The sequence below is a fragment of the Myxocyprinus asiaticus genome, chromosome 42 (assembly GCF_019703515.2).
Source record: "Myxocyprinus asiaticus isolate MX2 ecotype Aquarium Trade chromosome 42, UBuf_Myxa_2, whole genome shotgun sequence".
NCBI lineage: Eukaryota > Metazoa > Chordata > Actinopteri > Cypriniformes > Catostomidae > Myxocyprinus > Myxocyprinus asiaticus.
The window spans coordinates 4,299,773-4,324,442 of NC_059385.1; the positions used below are offsets into that span (position 1 = coordinate 4,299,773).

At 37.6% G+C, this 24,670-nt stretch overlaps 1 protein-coding gene across 3 annotated transcripts; it reads left to right on the plus strand.

The window, feature by feature from the left end:
• Window positions 1–432: 432 nt before the first annotated feature.
• LOC127432574 (kinesin-like protein KIF2A) lies at window positions 433–24,218 on the plus strand. 3 transcript variants are annotated; one of them, XM_051683828.1, is made up of 21 exons: window positions 433–576; window positions 6,246–6,340; window positions 7,823–7,948; window positions 10,085–10,139; window positions 10,260–10,364; window positions 11,381–11,481; window positions 11,603–11,698; window positions 11,826–11,880; window positions 13,091–13,253; window positions 13,800–13,890; window positions 14,026–14,089; window positions 14,587–14,678; window positions 14,798–14,940; window positions 15,048–15,252; window positions 15,356–15,466; window positions 15,604–15,671; window positions 19,134–19,247; window positions 20,248–20,395; window positions 22,134–22,235; window positions 22,629–22,764; window positions 22,922–24,218. In XM_051683828.1, exons 1-21 carry the CDS (start codon window positions 516–518, stop codon window positions 23,005–23,007), a joined length of 2,217 nt encoding a protein of 738 aa, XP_051539788.1. In that variant the 5' UTR covers window positions 433–515; the 3' UTR covers window positions 23,008–24,218. The 3 variants fall into 3 exon arrangements, with proteins under 3 accessions (XP_051539788.1, XP_051539790.1, XP_051539791.1); XM_051683830.1 differs by having other exon boundaries at window positions 19,134–19,217; XM_051683831.1 differs by lacking the exon at window positions 19,134–19,247.
• Window positions 24,219–24,670: the final 452 nt, after the last annotated feature.

A 24,670-nucleotide genomic window follows, 5' to 3' on the forward strand; every position in this document is an offset into this window, starting at 1 on the left:
TCTCAGTTAAATCATGCAAACAGCCCTTTGCTGCCATCATTTGTATTTCTGTGAAAGTGAATTCTATTCAGTTACATTCTAAAGAATGAAATATATATTTAGATTAATTTTTCTCTTTCTAAATTAATGCAATTTAAAGAGTTTTTCTTTTTTAAGAGAAAATTAATTACAAAGAAAGGAAAGATAATGTTAAATAAAACGTTTTATTATAGAAGCCCTCTAAATCAGGCTTGAATTCAAGCCCAAATAATAAAAATAAATAACTTAAAAAATATACAACTTAGTAATATAAAAATGCATGTTGTTTTGAGCCAAATTGATTGAAATGTGTCCGCTGCATCCAGACAAAAGATGCTGCTATGACATTCTGCTGATGGGTGTGTGCACTCTGCGCATGCGCGTTCATCCTGCACTCTCTCCTGTTCTGACCTCCCGGTTTCTGCGGACGCTGATCAACTTCTTCCGTTAAACCAGCTCAAATATACCCACACATACACTGGCACACACATGAGGGCATGGCAGCTGTGTTCGGCAAGATCAAGATCGGCATTTATGTGGAGATCAAGCGCAGTGATGGTGAGTCACACCGTTTATCTTGTTGGGATGCAGTTAGTCGCCGCATCATCTTTGTTCAAACCGAGTAAACCAGTTTAACAGAGCGTCCGATTAAAACGAGACAAGACAGCTGATGCAAACTATAGAATACGGTCATTATATTCGTATGCATGAATATTTGTGTCTTGCCGCCCTTGGTACAGCGTTATATCTTTTAGAGATGCCTGCATGGGCGAATTTTACTATGGCGATGGCTTGGCTCATGAATATTGATTAAGTTCGCCTGACGTTGCTTGGTAACCATGTTGGAGCGTTGAGGGACGTAAATGTATTAATAATCATGAGCTAGGCCGTCGCCAGTAGGATTGGCCAACAGATTAGCGCCCACATAACGATGCCTGATTTTCCTCCAATGAGATTGACCGACTGGCCAAACGTCACAGTACGTAATGAATATTCATAAGCGAGGCCTCTACAGTAGTAGGATTGTGAATTCTCAATCTGTTAGCATCATCCATGAGGAAGACGCCCTGAGACATCGCCTGTAAAATGATTTGCAGTGCTGTTTTAGTTTTTGTTTCTTAATTTTCGTTTAGTTTATTGTCACTGCATCAAAATAAATGTATAAAATGAAGCCAAATGTTATTTCACCTGGTCTGCAGTATGAAGAATTCACTGGAAACAATAATAATACACTATACTCAATAAGACAATACCTAGATTACTTGGTAAGTTTCTTTGATGTTGGCTTTACAAAGCCTTGTCTGAAAGTTAGTCTTTAAAAATTGAAGTTTGAAGGACAAATAGATACAAAGGACACTGTGTCAGTGCAAGCCTGGTATTTTCAGAAATACTCAAACCAGCCCACCTGGCACCAACAATCATGCCACGGTCCAAATCACTGAGATCAAATTTTTTTTCCCCATTCTGATGGTTGATGTGAACATTAACTGAAGCTCCTGACCCATATCTGCATGATTTTATGCACTGCACTGCTGCCACACGATTGGCTGATTAGATAATCACATGGATGATTGTTGGTGCTAGATGGGCTGGTTTGAGTATTTCTGTAACTGCTGATCTCCTGGGATTTTCACACAACAGTCTCTAGAATTTACTCCGAATGGTGCCAAAAACAAAAAACATCCAGTGAGCAGCAGTTCTGTGGATGGAAACGCCTGTTGATGAGAGAGATCAACAGAGAATGGCCAGACTGGTTCAAACTGACAAAGTCTATGGTAACTCAGATAACCACTCTGTACAATTGTGGTGAGAAGAATATCATCTCTGAATGCTATTCTGAGATGCGGGTTGGTGCTGCTTTGGTGGCACGAAGGGGACCTACACAATATTAGGCAGGTGGTTTTAATGTTGTGGCTGATCGGTGTAATTTCAATGTAACTTTGGGAGATATTCTTTTTTTTTTTTTAAACAAACTACTTGAGTTTTTGTTACAGAGAGACGGAATCCCCAGATATAAGCCCATTTCTCTACTTCACCTACAGCCTCCTGGATTCTCTCAACATATTGAACATTTCTTCCTCTCTCCCACAAAGCTCCGTCATCTGCATAAAGAGATTTTCCAATTCCTGGGCCAACTTTAGAAAATATATCATTTATCATAATGTTAAAAAGGACACGACTACATACACTCCCTTGAGGAGTTTCATTGTCGATGGAATAGACATTTGAAAATGAAGATCCCACTCTTACTTGTATGGTCCGATCATGTAAAAAATTATTTATTCAATTATGTAACTTCCCTTTTATTCCCATTTGGTCCAGTTTAATTAAAAGCCCTTCCTTCCACATCATGTCGTATGCTTATTCAACACTGAAAAATACCCCCACTAAAACTTCTTTATTAACTTGTGCTTTCCTTCCTTGTGCTTTCGACCTCTTCTGAAACCACTCTGATGAGGGCAAAGAAGACCTCTTGCTTCAAGAACATAAGTCAGCCGAGACATAACCATTCTCTCCATTAACTTACGCTGGCGGCCAAAAGTTTGGAATAATGTACAGATTTAGCTGTTTCAGAAGGAAATTGATACTTTAATTCACCAAAGTGGCATTCAACCACAAAGTATAGTCAGGACATTACTGATGTAAAAAACAGCACCATCACTATTTGAAAAAAGTCATTTTTGATCAAATCTAGACAGCAGCCATCACTCCAACACCTTATCCTTGAGTAATCATGATAAATTGATCATTTGGTACTAGAAAATCACTTGCCATTATATCAAACACAGCTGAAAGATATTTGGTTCATTAAATGAAGCTTAACATTGTCTTTGTGTTTGTTTTTGAGTTGCCACAGTATGCAATAGACTGGCATGTCTTAAGGTCAATATTAGGTCAAAAATGGCAAAAAAGAAACAGCTTTCTCTAGAAACTCATCAGTCAATCATTGTTTTGAGGAATGAAGTCTATACAACGCTTGAAATTGCCCAAAAACTGAAGATTTCATACAAAGGTGTACACTACAGTCTTCAAAGACAAAGGACAACTGGCTCTAACAAGAACAGAAAGAGATGTGGAAGGCCAGATGTACAACTAAACAAGAGGATAAGTACATCAGAGTCTCTAGTTTGAGAAATAGACGCCTCACATGTCCTCAGCTGACAGCTTCATTGAATTCTACCCGCTCAACACCAGTTTCATGTACAACAGTAAAGAGAAGACTCAGGGGTGCAGGCCTTATGGGAAGAATTGCAAAGAAAAAGACACTTTTGAAACAGAAAAACAAAAAAAAGGTTCGAGTGGGCAAAGAAACACAGACATTGGACAACAGATAATTGGAAAAGAGTGTTATGGATCTTAACCCCATTGAGTTTTTGTGGGATCAGCTAGACTGTAAGGTGCGTGAGAAGTGCCTGACAAGACAGTCACATCTATAACAAGTGCTACAGGAAGTGTTGGGTGAAATGTCACCTGAGTATCTGGACAAACTGACAGCTAGAATGCCAAGGATCTGCAAAGCTGTCATTGCTGCACGTGGAGGATTTTTTGATGAGAACTCTTTGAAGTAGTTTAAGAAGTTCTGAAAAAAAAAAAAATTCTGCACCACTTCCATCTTTGCACCAGTCACAACCCAGCATTCGCCAGCCGCCTCCAGCAATCCTGTCTAGCGACTCCCCTCACCAAGTGTGAGCGTTACCACCTTGTGGACCCACTAATTAGTGCAAAAAATTCCAGGCGCATGCACATATTTCGCATTCAGATTACGCACGGTTAAAGAAATCTGGCTGCACGCATTCAGTACTCGAGCACTCTGCTAATGATGAAATTTGTGTCATGCGTCCTGTCTGACCGAAGTATACTTTGGGGTTCACCGTTTTTGTCTACATTCAATTTTTCTGTAACTCTCAAAGAATTTTCCATTGTTATGGATGCTGTTCCTAGAGGTGCTATTATGCGTTTACAAGAGGCTGCTAAATCACCAAAACCCTCACCTGGGGGTAGTGGTGGCTCAGCGGTTAAGGCTGTGGGTTACTGATCAGAAGGCCAGGGGTTCAAGCCCCAGCACTGCCAAGATTCCACTGTTGGGCCTTTGAGCAAGGCCCTTGACCCTATCTGCTCCACTTTGACACCAGCTTAGCTGGGATATGTGGGAAAAAAAGAATTTCACTGTATATGTGCAAATGTATAATGTGTGATAAATAAATAAAATTAATAAAAAAAAAATTAAAAAAACCCTGTTCCTTTAGATCCGTTTGAAACTCCATTTGGGAAATTATGCTTTTTGTCACATCCAGCATCATGTAATTTTGGAATTAGGTCTCTTTTAAAAAAAAAACTCGTAACAATCCCATATGTGGTGTCGTGTTGGGAGAACGTTGTTGAAAGTATTGATTGTAAAAAAAGGTGTGGACATTGCCTCTTAAATACATGATAACTAATAAAGTAAAGGATGTGTCATGTAAATTATTGCATAGATACTATCCGGCAAAAGTATATTTAAAAAGATTCAAATCAGATATAGAGACAAATTGTTCTTTTTGTGATGACCCAACTGAATCTGCACTTCACATTTTTTGGGCTTGCCCTTATACACAAATATTTTGGACCGATTTCTGTAATTTTATTAACAAAATTTTTTGGATTTCTCAATATTGCTCAAAGATGTACTGTTTGGTTTTTACAGTATTACTAAAACAAAAAAGAATGAATATTTCATTATTAACATTTTATTGCTGCTTGCCCAATTTCATACTCACAGAAGCAAATTCAGTAATCAAAAGCCCTTATTTATTATTTTTTTATATGAAACAGTACATCCAATCCATGTCTTTTTCAAAAAATACCAAAGCTCTAAAAACTGTCAACCAAGTGTTGTCTTTACACTTTTATACCTGGCACGTTTCTCTTCTTTTTCTTTTTCTTTCTTCTTCCCTATTGTACATTAACTAATGTAAATCTGTGTATCTGTACTTTTGATGTTTGTTCTTATTACAACTCCTTGGCAATAAAAAAAACCAACAAAAAAAACTTCACAGTTACAAATCTTGCTCTAGGTCAATCCAACATAATCATAAATACAGTATAAAACTATAAATTCAAAGAATAGCCATATTGTAAATGACAAGTAACATCTGAAAATTGCCTTGTGTAATATGTGTGTGGTGTGGCATAGTGGGTAAAGCTCAGAGCTGGAAACTGAGCTGGTTGCTGGTTCAAGCCTCACTAAGGGTAAACTGTTTACTGTCAGTATTATGCGTTTGAGCTAGAAACTTCAGGTTACTCCAGGGCCATTGTCCCTGTAATGTGAGTGTGTAAAAGTGTCTGCAGCAGCAATGCAACGCAATGAGATAAAATAATAGTTTGATGCAAAAGCAGTGTGGAACAGATGGCTTAAAGCTTTTGTCAAATGTATATAATGTCACATGAGGTCACTGGAATATTGCATGCAAACGGCTTTAGATTTAACTGACGCTGGTCTTAATAATGCAGCTATAAAACATGATGGGGGTGTTTTGTGGGCATGTTAGTCTCACATAGTCAGACATTTGACTTACCGACATAAAGTCTAGTCAACACTGCAGCTTATGTGTCTTTTCACATTTCCGGGTTTGGAACATGGAAGTAAACCATAGTGGGGCAAACTTCTATTTCCCATTTGCTCCAACAACAAAAGAAATTACAATTATCTATTACAATTTCACGATTTTTCAAAAGAGGAAACAAAATCAAGAATGATGGTTTATGGTAGTCAGAAGAGAGAATGATGTCATTTTCTGTCACCCCATCGTGACAGTGCTGGCTAGTTTTGTTTGAATTAATTCCTGGGTTATATAATACAAAGAATAATGTCATACATATAGATTAAATCATTAAAAAAGATTTTATATATAAAGGTTTTCTAGATTTACACTGCTAATTAAGGCGGATATCACAGTCTGTGAAAAGTGTCCATTCTGACCAAGAACCTCTTGATTTGACAGGAAGAGACTACTTTACTTTTAATGTTAATGTTACATTCCCCTGGAACTAACTATGGTAAAAATAAAAAAGGTGAAGTTGGTATGCTTTGAGAATTATAGAAACACTGATGCGTCGTGTTTGTCAGGAATATTTGCACATGCACCGCCTGAACTTCCGTTCATTGATGTAAAATAATGTTTTGAATTGCCTCTTATCATCAGACAGCAGACTACTGCAGTAAACCTTTTTCGTATTATCAATTTCAGGCAGAGTACACCAGGCCATGGTGACATCACTGAATGAGGACAATGAAAGTGTGACGGTGGAATGGATTGAAAATGGAGACACAAAAGGGAAAGAGGTATCATGTCTGATATTTAGATTCCATCATATTGGCTGTGTACAGTATATACAATAAGTAGGTAATGCAACTTTCAAGGCAAAAGCTTCATTGCAGAATCATTATTTATAGCAATTTTTAAGGAGCTTTATGTGTTTTAGCTTGCTGTACTTATACATGCATTATGTCTCTTAGAGACACACAGATATAATGTTGATGTTTCAGGATAAAAGGAGACTTATTCCAAAGCAGCTTTTCTATCTCTGCTGTAAATAGCTTTCTGGTTTATCTGCAGTCTTTGGGTCAGTAAATGATGTGTATGAGTAAAGTATAGGGGTGTAACGATTCACTCATCTCACGATTCGGATCGGTTCACAATTCTTTAAACTAAGCTTGAATCAAGAAAAGTTAAGATTGAAAGATATATATATATATATATACACACAGTATATATTATTACTTTAAAGACATAAATAGACATTACTTTAAATCCATTAAAATTTAGCTAAAAGTACTTTTTTTTAAGTGCTAAATGATCCATCAGAGATGAACTCGGACTTCAAATCAGCCCGGAACAGGGCAATGATGACAGTGACACCATTAGCTAACAATTCTTCTTACTAAAAATACAGAATTATGTTAGAAACAAATGTTGCTTACACACTGTCACTGATTACATACATTTAAAATGTATTAAATTAAAATGGTATTTTTATAAAATAATATTGTCTGTGATTACATCTAAATATTACTTTCAAAAATACATATTCAATGGAAGTGCATGCTTATCCAGTTAATAATAATTTACTGATGAAATCAAATCCGACATGACATTTGACATTAGGATTATATTCCCCCATAGCATTATTATATGTAATATTCAGCATTATATATAGTAGATTAATATGGCACTCTCATTAAACTTCTGTACACTTTCATTTTCTCTCTTGCGTCAGTGCAGATCACTCTCGTGCTTCAAACGGATATTCAGTCCATCACGCTGAAAAGGTGCGTCTCTCTCCCACTTCTGATGCTCCCAGTATTACACTAGCTTTTCGTAAAACACCTGTGGCTGCTAGTGTGTTGCCATATTTTGGAGCTCCTTGTGTACAATGAAGCGATTTCCATTTGTATGCCTGTGTTACGTAGGCGTAAGACGTCGCACGTATTGGATAGAATAGACGCTAAAATAATAATGTAAAAACAAAATCTCCATGATGCGCATCGTCATCATCACATTTTTGAACTGTGATGTAGCGTGCCATGATAAACCATTACACACCAAGTAAAATGTAAAAAAATACACAATAGGCAAAACTAGACAATTTGTTGAGATCTCTTCTGAAACTCTAGAGAAGACCTGGGTCTTTTTCACAGGAGATAGATGTGCTGTTGTTGTTTTTTTGTCCTATATAAAGATATTTAGCAGCTGTGAAAAATGCTTGATTGTCATGAGTTAAAAACTGGAAACTCAATTCTAATGTTCTTGTTCTGTGTGAAAAGGTGGATTTGGAGAGCATCTTTGCAATGAATCCAGATATTGCGCCTGATGAGGAAATCGCACAAAGTCCAGAAACTCCGCCCCCTGTGTCAAGTTCCATCAAAATCAACAAGATTCCCCAAAACAAGGTCTGGGTCCATGTAGCTACAGAAAATAGCCATGTGTAGAAATATATATATCTATGGAAAGATGATTGTAGTGCATTCTCTCTTTCTTTCTTTTATAACTTTTCAAATAGAAAAGTTTTAAGGTCCTGTTCAGTGTGAAATCACAGTATACAGTAATATAATTGTAATTGTAGGGATAGTTCACCCAAACAAATGAAAATTCTCTTATCTTTTGCTCACCCTTATGCTGTCTCGTATTTGTATGACTTTCTTTTTTTGGCGGAACACAATCGAAGATTTTGTTAAATGATGTATTGGGTGTTTTTGTCTGTGCTCTGTGGGTCAATGAGTTCCCAAATTTTTAAGTTCAGAAAAGGACATAAAAGCAGAATAAATGTAATCCATACGACTTGTAATGATGGCGGCCCCAGAATAAATGTAAACAACTTTTTTTAAATAAATTCGGGCGCCAGGCAGGTTTGGGCCTTTCAGAATAAATCTTTTACCCAGGATAACTCAAAAGCCACCGGTTATTGGGGTCCTGGGTACCTCAGTGAGTATTGACACTGACTACCACACCTGGAGTCATGAGTTCGAATCCAGGTTGTGCTGAGTGACTCCAGTCAGGTCTCCTAAACAACCAAATTGGTGCGGTTGCTAGGGAGGGTAGAGTCACATGGGGTAACCTCCTCATGGTCGCTATAATGTGGTTCTCGCTCTCGGTGGGGCGCGTGGTGAGTTGTGCGCAGAGAATAGCCTGAAGCCTCCACGCACGCTACATCTCCGCTGTAAAGCGCTCAACAAGCCACGTGATAAGATGCACGGATTGACGGTCTCAGACGTGGAGGCAACTGAGGTTCATCCTCCGCCACCCGGATTGAGTCACTATGCCACCACGAGGACCTAGAGTGCATTGGGAATTGGGCATTCCAAATTGGGGAGGAAAAAAAGAAAAAGCCACCGGTTACGAAAATGTGTAAATGTATTTACAATGAATTCACAATGAAAAACGTTTTAAGTTTTCACAATGTCATTTTCAAATAAACAGAAAATCAATATTTCAGAACACATTACAAAGAAAATAATTCCCAAGTAACACAAAAAGAAAACAACAATGATCAAAAACAGCAAATCACAAAATCACATTTAAACAACAAAACATCAAAGCGGGTATCACAGTGTGTATGGATGTAAATGCGGGAGGGAGAATGTGAGAGAGAGTTCAGGTGTGATGGGGGTAGAAGAATGGTGTACACTGTTTCCAGAGGGTGTGCATGTATTGAGGCAGTGCTACAGGAGCACAGAGGGAGGTTCGACAGAAGGGAACACAGGTAGGTTCAAGCGATCTCCTGGAGCTTCAGCTTTCAGCATTTGTTCTGTCACACCTTGACTGCGGAGCTCTTCGGCGATCAGCAGACTGCTTGCAGTTCCCTTTGACTTACGCCACTTCACATGAACTTGGAAGTGTTTTCGACGGCTGTGTGATCCAGGCCATCACTTTTCAGTGATAGGCATTTTTGGTCCCTTTCATCTCCTCACTCAAATCACGTTCCTTTTCCCACATCACTTGTATACAGACACTTTTTCCTTTCACATACCAGCACGGCACACAACTCTGTCTTTCCCACACTCCTGCTCTATGATGAGCGGCCATTTTATATTCTCTCTCCTCTCTGTAATTAGGTGGTGGCGGATCTTTAAAGGGACAGTGCGCAGTTTCACTCCGCCACAGACGCGAGTGGTTTAATCCATGTCTCCTGAAGTGATACAACCACTCTGGGTGAGAATTAAAGCCAAACTTTTTTTTTTTTTTTTTTTTTTTTTTAAGATTTCTGCCCAGTTCTCCTATGAGAGAAGCTCGTTCACTTGGCCTCGCACTTGATGCATGTGCGGTGGCATATTCATGCGTGTACTTCCGGTTGTATCGGGCACGTGTCAATTCTCGCATAAACATTCTGATGAGAGAATTATAATTTTTGGGTGAACTATTCCTTTAACTGCACAGCTGTTATGGGCAATTACTATAAAAATACAGCAGCTAGTTGGTAATAATTTACGGTATACGCGTATGTTGTATAACGTTTAGCTAAACAGTGATAACATAGCAATGAATAGATGGTCTGAAATGTGAATGTTTTGGGGATTTGTCTCTTGTAGAATCGTCGAACAGTAGCTCCACCTAAAAATGAACCACCCGCAAGGGATAATCGAGGTGTGGTAACAACTTACTGTTATATACAAATGTATAAGTGGTGCAGATGACAAATGTTAGGCCTTTATTCGTTTCAACACTTTACATATTGTGCTTAAAATTATGTCTGGGTCTTTATAGGTACGACTCGTGCGCGGCCGAGCCAACAGATTGAAACACCTCCAGCAGCACCTGCGCCTGCACCACCTCCACCGATTCAACACCAAACCCTACAGCAGCAGAACGGTACCAGAACACACTCAGAACCTCTTAATCACAATCCTTTTTAAAGTTCTTAATTGTTCAGTGCAGACAAAACTGTGTTTCACTCACTGTACTCTGTATGTGAAATTATTTCTTTGTGTTTCCACCTAACGCTTAACAAGAGTCACATGTAGAATTGAGAAATAAATAGCCAACTCTAGCATGACAGTCATTTAAAGGTCTGATGGCTTGCAAGAAATCTGACTTCCGGACTTTTGTCTTGTTGTCTTTGTTATAATTGTGCTTGACACACTGCACCCCAGTGGCTCTGAGATAGTTGTGTTTATTAAAGGGGTCATGACACGATGAATCAAACTTTCCTTTATCTTTTGACATATAAGAGGTCATTGTGCTATAACATCATAGTGTAAGTTTCAGAGCTCAAAACATCCTCCTCACTGCAAAAAGAGCATTTGTTGAAACCAAGCTGCCAAAACGACTTGTTCTCAACTTCCTCCACATTGAGATTGTGTCACACTGTGGTAGACATTTGCATCTGACCGCCTCCACAACAACACATCAACACTTACTTTACCGTATCACTTTAATTTAAGTTAATTTTGGAATTACATAACACAAGATACCACAGATATTCCACAGTTGGTTAAAGTCTATCTTGATGACAATACACAAATAACATAAGACAGAAACAATTGAAGTCAATAGTTGTAACCAAGTTCCATAGATCAAAATTTACCAAAAATAACAGATATGACTCTGTTATATATAATATACGGTACAGTGATTAATGATACCCCCTTTACTAAAACTCAATGATCATTGTCAAATCACTTTGTTAATATGACTGTGTTTTATGGCAAACTGATAAAAAACTAGTGCACACTGATACCTAGAAGCCAATCAGATTGGGGCTTCCTATTGTGAGAAAGCTCATATATTTTTTGCGTGCAGTATTTGGTCTGTGAGATTAGTCTGAGGTGGTATAGATGCTGTCCAGTGACATTCTGTCTTTTTTTTTGTTTTTTGTATGTGTTCAGCTCGCAGGAAGTCCAACTGTGTGAAAGAGGTGGAGAAACTTCAGGAGAAAAGAGAGAGAAGACGATTACAACAACAGGAGCTGAGAGAGAAGAGAGCACAGGTGAACAGGAAGTCGTTAACAGTGCTCATGCTTCAGTACTCACTATAGCTCTTCTTCTGATTGGCTGTGTTGTGTTTGGACCTCTTATGACATTAAACATTTATTTATTCATTTCATGTAGGAGGTTGATGCCACAACCCCTAATTATGAAATTCTGTGCATGATCCGAGACTTCAGAGCGAGTCTGGATTACAGGCCACTGACAACTGCAGATCTGGTAAATAACTATTCATCATTACCATAATTACCTCACAGTTTGAATTTTATTTCATTAGCAAACAATCTCTTAACTGTGTTGCATATTATTATAATGTATGTTGTTATAATCGGATTTATTTTTCCAGATTGAGGACCACCGGATATGTGTGTGCGTGCGGACACGCCCACTAAACAAGAAAGGTGAACCTGAAATTCCTTTTTATTTCGAATAATTTTTGCTGTACTTCCACCAAACTGCCACCTTTCTTCCACTGTACTTCCACTTACTTTTACCCTAGTTCCAGTGTACTTCCACCGTACTTCTACCATACTTCCACTGTACTTCCACTGTTTTTCCTGTGCTTCCACCATACTTCCACTGTACTTCCACCCTACTTTTACCCTACTTTCACTGTACTTCCATCATACTTCCACTCTACCTTCTACATACTTCCACTGTACTTCCACCCTATTTTTACCCTACTTCCACCATACTTCCAATGTACTTCCACCCTACTTTTACCCTACTTCCACTGTACTTCCTATGTACTTCCACTATACTTCCACTGTAATTCCATCCTACTTTTAGCCTACTTCCACTGTACTTCCATCGTACCTCCATCATACTTCCACTGTATTTTCACCCTACTTTTACCCTACTTCCACCGTACTTCCATTGTACCGACATCATACTTCCACTGAACTTCCACTATACTTCCACTGTACTTCCACCCTACTTTTACCCTACTTCCAGTGTACTTCCACCATACTTCTACCATACTTCCACTGTAATTACAACCTACTTTTACCCAACTTCTACTGTACTTCCACTGTTTTTCCTATGTACTTCCACCATACTTCCACTGTACTTCCACCCTACTTTTACCCTACTTTCACTGTACTTCCATCATATTTCCACTCTACCTTCTACATACTTCCACTGTACTTCCACCCTATTTTTACCCTACTTCCACCATACTTCCAACATACTTCCACCCTTCTTTTACCCAACTTCCACTGTACTTCCACAGTACTTCTACCATACTTCCACCGTAATTCCATCCTACTTTTAGCCTACTTCCACTGTACTTTCACAGTTTTTCCTATGTACTTCCATTATACTTCCACTGTACTTCCACCATACTTTTACACTACTTCCACTGTACTTCCATCGTACCTCCATCATACTTCCACTGTACTTTTACCCTACTTCCACTGTGCTTCCAATGTACTTTCGATGTACTTTCAACGTACCTCCACTGTATTACCCCTGTATTTTCCCTGTACTTCCACCCTACTTCCACCTTACTTCCTCCCTTCTCACCATACTTCCACTGCACTTCGGTTTTTAATTTAAATGTATTGTGCTGTTTACTGTATACTGAATTGTGTTGTTTGAACTCAATCTCAGAGCTTACTATGAAGGATCTAGACGTCATCACCATCCCCAGTAAAGACGTGGTGATGGTCCATGAACCCAAGCAGAAAGTGGATTTAACAAGATACCTGGAGAATCAGACGTTTCGTTTTGATTATGCTTTTGATGATACTTCGACAAATGAAATGGTTTACAGGTCAGAGATTAAGTTTTTTTAAAGTAAAAAATGAAGAAGTAACCATAACAAAAAGAACATCGAAAAGAAAGTATTAATTAGTTCAGTCTCAGTTTGACATAAGAGTTTAGTAGCCATTATTTTATACACCACTCTTTTTTGCTACACATTCAACATTCGTAATGTGACGTATTTCAGTCTGAAATGAAATATTTAGTGGGAAATAATGTAGTGCGGAACTTTATCCATCAGTATTTGGATTGTGAAAAGTAAGCTGTGATATTATTGGTTAATATTAGTTTTCCCTGCACATACAGCCTCAGTTACATCAGAAGAAAAGTAATTTCAAGTTCAAGTTATTATATTTTGATAAAAGATTATGAAAATATATTTTTCTTTAGAAAACATGCACTGATGAATCATGCACAGTAAGAAAATGAACACTTAATAAGACATTGTCCATTTTTTTTCATGTTAAATGCTAATATAATTAATATAAAATCATATAAACTTTTAAAATGATCTTATATAAATTGGAACTCAAGACTTTGACCCCTGGTGTTGCAGGTTTACCGCTCGGCCGCTGGTAGAGACTATATTTGAGAGGGGAATGGCGACCTGTTTTGCTTACGGTCAGACGGGCAGTGGAAAAACTCATGTAAGTATCACTCTACAGATGTCATGACAGTAAATGATACCTGATGACATCACAATGCATGACTTAATGGAAAAGAATTTGCCAGAGGATCATTTAGTTTGATACAGCGTTATAACAGATTTTCCTTCTTTCCAGACAATGGGAGGAGATTTTTCTGGAAAGAATCAGGATTGCTCGAAAGGGATCTACGCACTTGCTGGTTTGTATTTGACCATCAGCTAATTCATAAATAATTAATTAATTCCTCCAAAAATTAAAATTCTGTCATAATTTACTCTCATTTATCTCTGTACTCGTATGACTTTCTTTCTTCATTGGAACACAAAAGATGTTTTGCTGCTGCTCTTTTCTGTATGATGAAAGTAGATGAAGAAAGGGGCTGTCAAGCTTCAAAGAGAACAAAAAAACACTGTAAACGTTGTTTACATGACTTGTGTGCTGTATTCGAATTCTTCTGAAGTCATACAGTAGCTTTGTTTGAGGAACAGGTTGAAATTTAAGTTATTATTCACTGATAATTTTGTCTTCTGCCCGTTTAAATTGGGTGAGTTCATGTTACAACCGAGAACTTAATTCTTTGCTTGCAGACGTATGAGTAGATGATGACAGAATTATTCCTCATGTTTGTGTGAACTGTCCCTTTAAAATAAGTAATGTCTTGTTCCTAAAATGCACTGTACTTTACTTTTTTTCCAGCACGGGATGTTTTCCTCATGTTAAAAAAACCTAACTACAAGAAGTTGGATCTTCAGGTGTATGCGACGTTCTTTGAAATTTACAGTGGGAAGGCAAGTTCTCCTGTTCCTGATCATATCAGATAAATGAACTGAATTAAATCCTACACACTAATCAAGATTTACACACTAATCAAGATTTGCACCTTGCTTTTTTCTCTGTTTGCACACAGGTGTTTGACCTTCTTAACAGAAAGGCAAAGCTGCGTGTGTTGGAAGACGGTAAGCAGCAGGTTCAGGTTGTCGGGTTGCAGGAGAGAGCGGTCAAATGTACAGAGGATGTGCTCAAACTCATCGAGATGGGCAACAGCTGCAGGTAAAAGACTCAAGCTGATCAGGGAGGGTGGGATTCTTCCTTCCTAAAGCAGTGACCCCCATTATCGACTAAAAATAATCAGTTGTGTCTGTTTTGTTTCACCTCAGAACGTCTGGCCAGACCTCAGCAAACGCTCACTCTTCTCGCAGTCACGCCGTCTTTCAGATTATTCTTCGCAGGAGGGTCAAAATGCATGGCAAATTCTCTCTCATAGATCTGGCGGGTAACGAGCGAGGGGCGGACACGTCGAGCGCCGATCGACAGACACGACTTGAGGGGGCAGAAATCAACAAAAGTCTCCTGGCACTGAAGGTTTGCGATAACTGCGTTACTTCAAAATCTGTTAGTGACGATAAAAAACTCCATTGCATTTTAATGCAAACATGTTTCATTAGTGTTTTCATGTGTCAAATAGGAGTGCATCAGGGCTTTGGGACGAAACAAACCACATACTCCATTTAGAGCTAGTAAACTCACACAGGTCTTACGAGATTCATTCATTGGAGAGAACTCAAGAACATGTATGGTAAGGAATCAACCAACATGCTCACAAACACTGCTGTTCATAACTGTGGTAAATTTAGTGTTCGATAAACACAGTGTAGCTTATGTTTATCATGGCTTAAATATGTTTGTGGAATATTGTTGATCTTCTCTGAATAGATTGCAACAATCTCTCCTGGAATGGCGTCATGTGAAAACACATTAAACACTTTGAGATATGCCAACAGGTACGTCTGCCCACCAACAACTCTGAATGTACATAGATGTAAGTTATACTGTATAAAATAAAAATCAGCCAGCCCTTCATTCTCTCTTGATATGAGCTGAATTGTGTTTAACCCTCTATATTGCAGCGTTTCTGATGTAACTAGTCTGACACCGGTCTAATTAAATCGATGGGCTGTGTGTAATAAAAAAATTAAAGAGAATTCCCATTTTTTTATGTAATTATAGCTTTTTAGAATTGTACTAAGATGCGACTTACTCTTTGAGACCAGCTTGCATGTTATAAAAATGCTTTGGCTGTATTTGGGGGAAGTGACCCAAATTAAGCACAATTTTCCAGATGGTAGTAGTAGAGATCGATTGGTATAGATTAGTTTTTTTTTACTACTGATACTGATTGTATTTATGTCAATATATCCCATAACCAATATGCAGAACTGATATTTAATAATTGTTTTATTTGTTTTTGCGTAATGGTAACAAAAAAATTCATTAGACAATTAAAATAAAAAGACAATTGCATTAGCCTTTGAATATTTTAATAATAATAATAATAATAATAATATAATAAAGTAAATGTTACAGTATATTTTATTAAAATGTCAGGAGATTTGCACGAGTGGATTTTGTTAAAAGCTCTGGCTGCAAACGCTGACTAAATTAACATTAAGTAACATTTAAAGCTGAAGTGTGTAACGTTTTCAGCGTTAAAATTAAAGGTCGACCAATATTGGATTTTGCACATACCGATAACTAAGCTGGTGGAAAAGGCCAGTAACCGATTAATCAGCCGATAGTTTTTAAAATAGTTTTATATTGAATGTTACAACATTTTCTTAGTCTTTCCTTACTGTGACGGCCACATGCGTCAGTAGAGGCAACAACAGTCCAAAATAAATAAAATAACAGATGCAGTTTATTGTGCAACCAAAATCCTAATTATACCCAGACATTTTTTTAAAAGCACATAAGGGAAATAAAACATGCACTCTTACAATGATCTACAATGTATTACAGTGTAAACACTATAAAGTATAAGAAAAAATATTGTATGACCAGTAATTCATCAACAGAAAATCATCAGCGATCGCTTGCATAATTGTCTGGTATTCTGGTAATCTGGTATTACAAAAAATAGACTTTTTCCTTTTCTGTAAGTACATCCTTAGTCAAAGCGAACATGAAATTTGGATTAATCTATATCTGCTCAACAAGACCTATTCAGAGCATGCATTTTTATAAATGTACTCTAACAATTTGGACTCCCCTCAACCCCCGAAAATAAAACACAGAAACAGAGATAAATAAAACAAGCAAAAAACAAAACAAAAAAAACTAACAGCAACGAACACTGTTGATTTTTACTGATAACCGATAGTTCCAAATAGCAACTATTGATGCCAATTAACCGAGAGACATGTATACAGGTAAGTAGGCTATTTGTACGTTCATTTTCTCGGGGGCGTATTCAGAAAGTTGTTTGAAAACGTTTTTATTCCTTTAGGTGATGCTAGTAGTGCAGAAATTGCACACTTCAGCTTTAAAAGTTCCCTAAACTGTGAACACTGCTGTTTCCCGCTGAGTTCACTGTAGTGAAATGCTGTTTTACGCGCTTGTTTGCTATTCTGTAAAAACACCCACCAGATGCCGCCATTTATCTGTACATTCGCTATTATATATATATATATATATATATATATATATATTTTTATTTTCCTCCACTTTTTCTTCCCAATTTGGAATTCCCAATGCGCTCTAAGTCCTCGTGGTGGCGTAGTGATTCACCTCAATCCGGGTGGCGGAGGACGACTCTCAGTTGCCTCTGCGTCTGTGACCGTCAACCCGCGCATCTTATCACGTGGCTTGTTGAGCACGTTACCACGGAGAATAGCGTGAATCCTCCACACGTGCTATGTCTCCGCGGCATCCACGCACATCTCACCACGTGCTCCACCAAGAGCGAGAACCACTAATCGTGACCACGAGGAGGTTATCCCATGTGACTCTACCCTCCCTAGCAACCGGGACAATTTGGTTGCTTAGGAGACCTGGCTGGAGTCACTCAGCACGCCCTGGATTCGAACTCGCGACTTCAGGTGTGGTAGTCATCGTCAATACTCGCTGAGCTACCCAAGCCCCCCCGTTCTCTATTATTAAAACGATAACCGATTAAGCAGATAAGTGCAAATATTAATTGAAAACATTGGTAAAACCGATCATCGGTTAATCTCTAGTTGTAAGATGAAATCCACTTTAGTGGAACATTATTCACATCAGGGACCAAAAACAAAATGTTTTTCATTTCGGTTTGTTCTGAGCAGAAACAGTATTTTTCGTTCTGGTTCCAGCGTTCCACAGCCTCCTTTCCAAATAGTAACCATTAGTACCCCCCCCCCCCCCAAAAAAAAGGTTAATAACGTTCTTTTTAAAATGACGGTTCTCTATGCTAAAGATGGGAGATATACCAGTTGCACTGTTGCCAGATCTCACAAGAGAAACAAGGCATCTGTTATGGGAAAACAAGCTCAAAATAAGTGACTTACCTTACCCAGAATAGCAAAAATAAGAATTCATTTTTTTTCCAATGTGGTGGAATTGTCAGGATAGAAATTATAACAAGCATAGTATACAGTACCCTATATAAAGTTTTATGTATTTTAATGTCTTTTCAATAAATGTATGCTTATTATTAAATATATCCCTAACAATGTTTCAAATATTCATTTGGTCACCTAAATAAACTAATAGCCTAAATGTCTCTCTTCTGCATGGACTAAACGTCACCTTTCGCGGGCCAAATGATTTTTTTTAACATTGGGTTTTAAACTGCCGGTTTCCTTCAGAATCAAAGGGGATGCTAATGTTCTACTAAAAAAGAAAGAAACTTGATTCAAAAGGAAGTGGTGTAATTCAGGAAATGTACTGTGGTAAACCATTTAGACTTTGGTTTCCTGAAAAACTTATCGGAACAAAATTAACCAGTTATTAACCGGTTACCAGCATTTAAAAATAATGTTTTCACTCCGGAACAGTTGAAAGGAATTTCGTTAGCATTTTTGGTTACATTCTACAAAATAATTTCATTCATTTTCGGTTTTCGTTCCTTGAACTGTTTTTAGTCCCTGATTCCCATATTTTAAACATGTCAAACTTAGATTTGTGTGGGTTTAATTGGGGCATTACCCCTAAAGTGCTTTCTAAACTTGTGTAGGTGTTTATGTAGATATTTCACATGCCCAAAACTATTTTGTCCACTATTCTGGTTTGGAAATGTACCTTGCACTACTGCAATTTTGATTTAAAATTGTTAAATGTTTTTAAATGTGTTAGGGGGAGAAGTCTTAAAAGAATATTCCAAGTTCTTTTCAGTTTTGTCCATATAAAGTTAAAAACAACTCCCTTTGATTGCTGTTCTCCCTGAAACATCTCTCTGTTTCTCTGGCGGTCTGTTATCCTGTCTTCAGAGTGAAGGAGTTTGGTATTAGCCCATCAGACATTCCCTTCTCGCAGGGGGGCAGCAGTCGCTCCGAGCTCTCTCCTACCTATGAGTATGATGACTTTGATACCTCACCCAGCAGGTCTCACCCTTTTCCAGTTTTAAGCCTGTCTAATTTTAGACAGAGCACCTATAAAACGCCCTGTTTTGCTTTCCCATTAACCACACAAATGATTTGCTTCAATTTCAGTTCACAGAATGCTTCTACATGCGCTTGTTTCCCTTTCATTTATTTATTCTTTGTCCCTTCTTTTCACACTGGTCCATTTTCCAATCCATTTGCACGACATTTCAGGCATGTGTAAAGGAACAGTTCACCCATAAATTACAATTTTGATATTCACTCTTGTTCGGTTGAACACAAAGTGAGAAGTTTCGGAAAATCGTTTGCACCTTTTTTCGTATGACATAGTAGCCACAGCTTTCATTCTCCAAAAAGGACCAAAAAAACAAACAAAAAGCACCATAAAAGTAGTCCATACCTCTCACGCAATATATTCAAAGTCTTCTGAAGCCATACGATTGCTTTGTGTGAAAAACAGACTGAAATTTAAATCAATCCCCTGCTCTGAAACTCCCCAATAGGGTATGTTCTTGCATATATCATGTTCCTCACACAATGCTATTGTATGACTTCAGATGTTTTGGAATAATGTGCACGAGTCATACGGTATGTCATATTCATATGATATTCTTTTTGGACTTGACAGTACAAATCACCATTCACTTTCGTTCTATGAAAAAGCAACTTGGACATGCTATGAAAAGGAAGACGTGAGTCATACAGGTTTGAAACAAAATAGAGTAAATGATGACTAAATGCTCATTTTTAGGTGAACTATTCATTTAAGCATTTTCTGTTGCAACTACACTCTTCTAACATGTTGATTTTTGTTCGCTTGTGCCTTATATAGAGCTGATGGAGTCATTATTATATCATTATTATGAAGCATGAATGTGTTTATCAGCACATTCATTCATTGGCTGCCCATGCTTCATGACATCATGACATTTAAAACCTCTTGTTTTCACACTATGTGTTGTGTATGTTGTGTATTGAGCTGATGTTTGTGTGACTGTAGGGTGAAGGAGTTGACCATTGACCCCAGTGTAGTGATGGAGGGTCGGTCCGGATGTCACTCTGTCAATCAGCTGGATGTGTTGGAGGCTCAATGGGGAGTCGGCAGCTCTCCTCAGAGAGACGATCTTAAGCTGCTGTGTGAACAAAATGTAGGTATTTCTCCTTACACTAACATTCAACATGTTATAATTAGAGGTAGACCGATATATCGGTTTCAGCGATTAATCGCTGCCGGTAGTTGCTTTTTTGAATTATAGGTTATCGGCAAAAATCTTATAGTTGCCGTTAGGTAAAATTCAGCATGTTTTAATTAGAGGTAGATCGTTATATATCGGTTTGACAGATTCAGCGCTGCCGATAGTTGCTTTTTGGAACTATTGGTTATCTGCAAAAATCTGTGCCGATAGTTGCGTTAGGTAATGTTCAACATGTTTTAATTAGAGGTAGACCGTTATATCGGTTTCACAAATTAATTGCTGTTGATAGTTGCTTTTTTGAACTATCGGTTATTGGCAAAAATCTATGCCGCTAGTTGCCGATAGGTAACATTCAACATGTTTTAATTAGAGGTAGATTGATATATCGGTTTTACAGATTAATCGCTGTCGATAGTTGCTTTTTTGAACTATAGGTTATCGTCAAAACTCTATGCTGATAGTTGCCGTTAGGTAACATTCAACATGTTATAATTAGAGGTAGATTGATATATCGGTTTCACTGATTAATCGCTGCCGACAGTTGCTTTTTGGAATTATTATCAGCAAAAATCTGTGCCGATAGTTGCCGTTAAGTAACGTTCAACATGTTTTAATTAGAGGTAGAACGATATATCGGTTTCACTGATTTATCGCTGCCAATAGTTGATTTTTGGAACTATCGGTTATCGGCAAAGATCTCTGTCAATAGTTACCTTTTAGTTTTTTTTTTTTTTTTTTATTTCCTCCATGTTTCTCTGTGGCTGTTGCTGGAGGATTCTACAGTTAGAAAGGCTTGGTCCTACAGTAGAACAGTAGCCTTCTAAAGGTGAAATAAAAACAATCACTGAAACCTTGTGGGGATTTGCTGTATCTATATCTTTTATCATTGATAATATTCATCTGCATTTTTTTCCTCACTTCAATACATATTTTGTTGTTTTGATTAGATAATGGAAACATGCTCCATCAGCACATATGCTGTATCTTCAACTACATATGTTGTGAACAATAATAAACCTCATTCCACATTAAACCTCATAGATTATAAAAACTATTGTTCAGTTTATCAGTTATCAGTCTCTTCCATCACCTTAGTTATCATTATTGGCAAAATCCACTATCGGTCGACCTCTAGTTTTAATGAATTTTCTCTATTACAAAGCACATAATGGTTGTCAAGTACATCATGTCCCAGCTTAATAAGTGACGACAACTATAAGTTCGCTATTCAAAGGTTGATTTCTCCAAATGTATAAACACGGAGTATTTGTTGGCTCTCCAGCTCAATACGGCAACATTGAACTAACCAATTCCATAGGTTTGGAGCAGGACTTTCTTTTTTTTTTCTTTTTTTTTACCAATGACAGATGTGGGGAGTGTTCGAGAAACCTGTTTGGAACCAGTCATTGGCTAAATTCAGAATTGCATACTACCATACCATATTAAGTTTATCATTCTTTTTCTGATTTGAGCATGCACTTGAATCAATGCTGATTCCGAACTCTTACTATTTCTGAAAGAAAAGAAATAAAATGTTGTGTATGGATGCAGCAGAAATATTAAGAGTTTGGAATCAGAATGGGTTTATTTCTTGCTTTCCTTTCTCTGTAGACGACACACTTTTAGCAAGCTCAGAACACACTGAGGCTCAATCCACAGTGATGAATTATGTGATGAATGTTGTGTACAGGAAGAGGAAGTGTCTCCACAGCTCTTCACTTTCCATGAGGTTGTGTCTCAGCTAGTGGAGATGGAGGAACAGGTTCTGGAGGACCATCGGGCCGTGTTTCAGGTACTGACCTCATCGCTGCCACTGATGTGATGATGGTTAACTTTGAAGGCACCATATTCTAAACTTCTGTAGCATTTTATTTTCCCCCTAAAGTCCACTTAGAAGGTTAGTCAAGGTATCTTGCCAGTTCAGGAAAATGTTGTGCTCCATGACAATTTGCCACACATATGCTTCATTGTGTTTATCAGGCTGGGCCAGGTTGTTGAATTCTGTATAGGTGATACGTGCACTATAAAGCCAAAAGTGTGTGGACACCCCCTTCTACATTTCAGCACTTGGCAGATTATTTCTCACCAAAGAATATTACATAGCATTGCAATTTTTGTGCCAGATACTTCATCATGGAGTCTTACATTTTTGTATGTTTTCAGTTGTGCTTTTGTCATATCGCAGGAGTCCATACGGTGGCTGGAGGATGAGAAGGTGCTCTTGGAGATGACTGAGGAAGTGGATTATGACGTGGAGTCTTTCGCCACTCAACTCGAGCAAATTTTGGATCAAAAGATCGATGTGTTAACAGAGCTCAGAGGTGTGCATATGGAGTGTTACTCAAAGAACTTTCATTTAACATAATGATAATGGAAGATTCTTTGTAGCGATTTATTGATTACAGTGCTTAAAAATACCAATATTAATATTTTTGGTAAATTCATGCTCTTTTTTTTTTTAAAATTTTTTTATGACAGATAAAGTAAAGTCTTTCCGCTCTGCTCTTCAAGAGGAGGAACAGGCCAGTCAGCAGATAAACCCGAAACGTCCTCGAGCTCTGTAGCTTCACTGCAGCACCAGCACACGTTACGCTCAACACTGTATTTCCTGCCTAAAACACCTTTTTATCAATCAGATCAGCTGTTCTTTCTCATCAATTCTGTCTTAATGTGTACATGAGTACTGTTAGTGTTGTGACCATTCTAATTCATCCATGAGAAGCACACTTTAAAGCCTCATTGTATAGAAAAAGTTAATTTCAGTTCTTACTAAAATTAATGATTCATACAATTTAAGGCCTGTGATGTTGTGATGAAGGGAACTTGTTCCAGTACTGGAGTTAATGCATGCACAAACCAGCTTTGATTGTGCATCTGATTTGACCGTGTGTCTGTAAGTTTGTAAATATTTCATTAACACATTATTAATGCTTTTCAAATGTATAGATACCTGTTTACACAAGAGTTTGCCAGTTAATGAAATACAATTATGATCTAATGCAGAGAAATCTCCAGATATACAGTTAAAATGATGGATGCACCAGTATTAGTTGATTTTGACAGATACATTAGAAACATACATTAGCATGGACAAATATTTAGCACTTTTGGTGAAAAAAAGCCCTGCTGTTATCTGCCAAAAATATCAGGAAAATCAGATCAATTAAATGTCAGTATTGCCCATGGTCACTAATATATCCTTGTTACCATACAAAAGCTGCACGACTGCAATACAGATGATCTCTATCGAGACATACAGAGCTGACTGCTTCTGTTATAGTTACATATGAAGTGTTGCAAGACGTAATTGCACTGTTGGGTTGTTTTATTTGTTTTTAGAGGGACGTAACAAAAAATACAGGCAGTGTTGCACCAGCTTTCCACAAACCACCATGAAAATGTCTTGGCTAATTCTGCTCTCATGGACGATCTAAAAAAAAAAAACTTTACATAGTACGTTATGCTGTCGATATCCAAAAGGAGTTTTGTTACCAGATAGTGTTTTATGTTTACATTTTTTTATATTATGAATTCTTGAATGTGGTCAATATTAAATTCTGGCTACTGATTTTAAAATGCTATTTATAAGAGCAGTCCAACATGATCCTGTCTGTCAACAAATTAAAAGTGTTTTTATTATTTTTATTTTTATTATTCCATTTTGAAAGTTGGTTGTGTGATGAGAGTTGAAATGCTCCCTGAGTCTGGAACTGTACGGTACTCAATGTTTCATTCAATGTATTGCGGCGCTAAAATAAAGAGCCATCCGATAACTTCATCCTGTATATTCTGTTACGCTTGAAGACTAATTAAGGAATATTCTGTGTTCAATACAAGTTAAGCTCAATCAACAGCATTTGTGGCATGCTACAAATTGAGCTTAACTTGTATTGAACCCGGAACATTCCTTTAAGATGGTACAGTGCATTTTTCTTTTCTTTTGTCTGCTAGAATGTTTAAAATCTTTAAAAATCACCTTTTTTAAATATGAAAGACGGTGACTTCATGGAATGACCCAAAAGCAATGTTGCCAGTATGTTTATATTTTTATTCTACAAATATAGTATAAATATGTTTTAAATACCACATTGCCTGTAGATAACCAGGTAGATAATCACATTCCATCGAGGTAACATGACGACATGGCCAAACAAAAGTGAACCAATTCCACACCTTTCTGGGCAACATAGGAAAGAAAAAGAAATAATCTCCATTCTCAACGGGGTG

Bases quoted from the DNA above. Each gene is read 5' to 3' on its own strand.
- LOC127432574 (XM_051683828.1), top strand. From the start codon at position 516: ATGGCAGCTGTGTTCGGCAAGATCAAGATCGGCATTTATGTGGAGATC. The intron at 11,482-11,602 runs GTGAACAGGAAG...CATTTCATGTAG, and splicing joins TGAGAGAGAAGAGAGCACAG to GAGGTTGATGCCACAACCCC. The intron at 13,891-14,025 runs GTAAGTATCACT...CCTTCTTTCCAG, and splicing joins CGGGCAGTGGAAAAACTCAT to ACAATGGGAGGAGATTTTTC.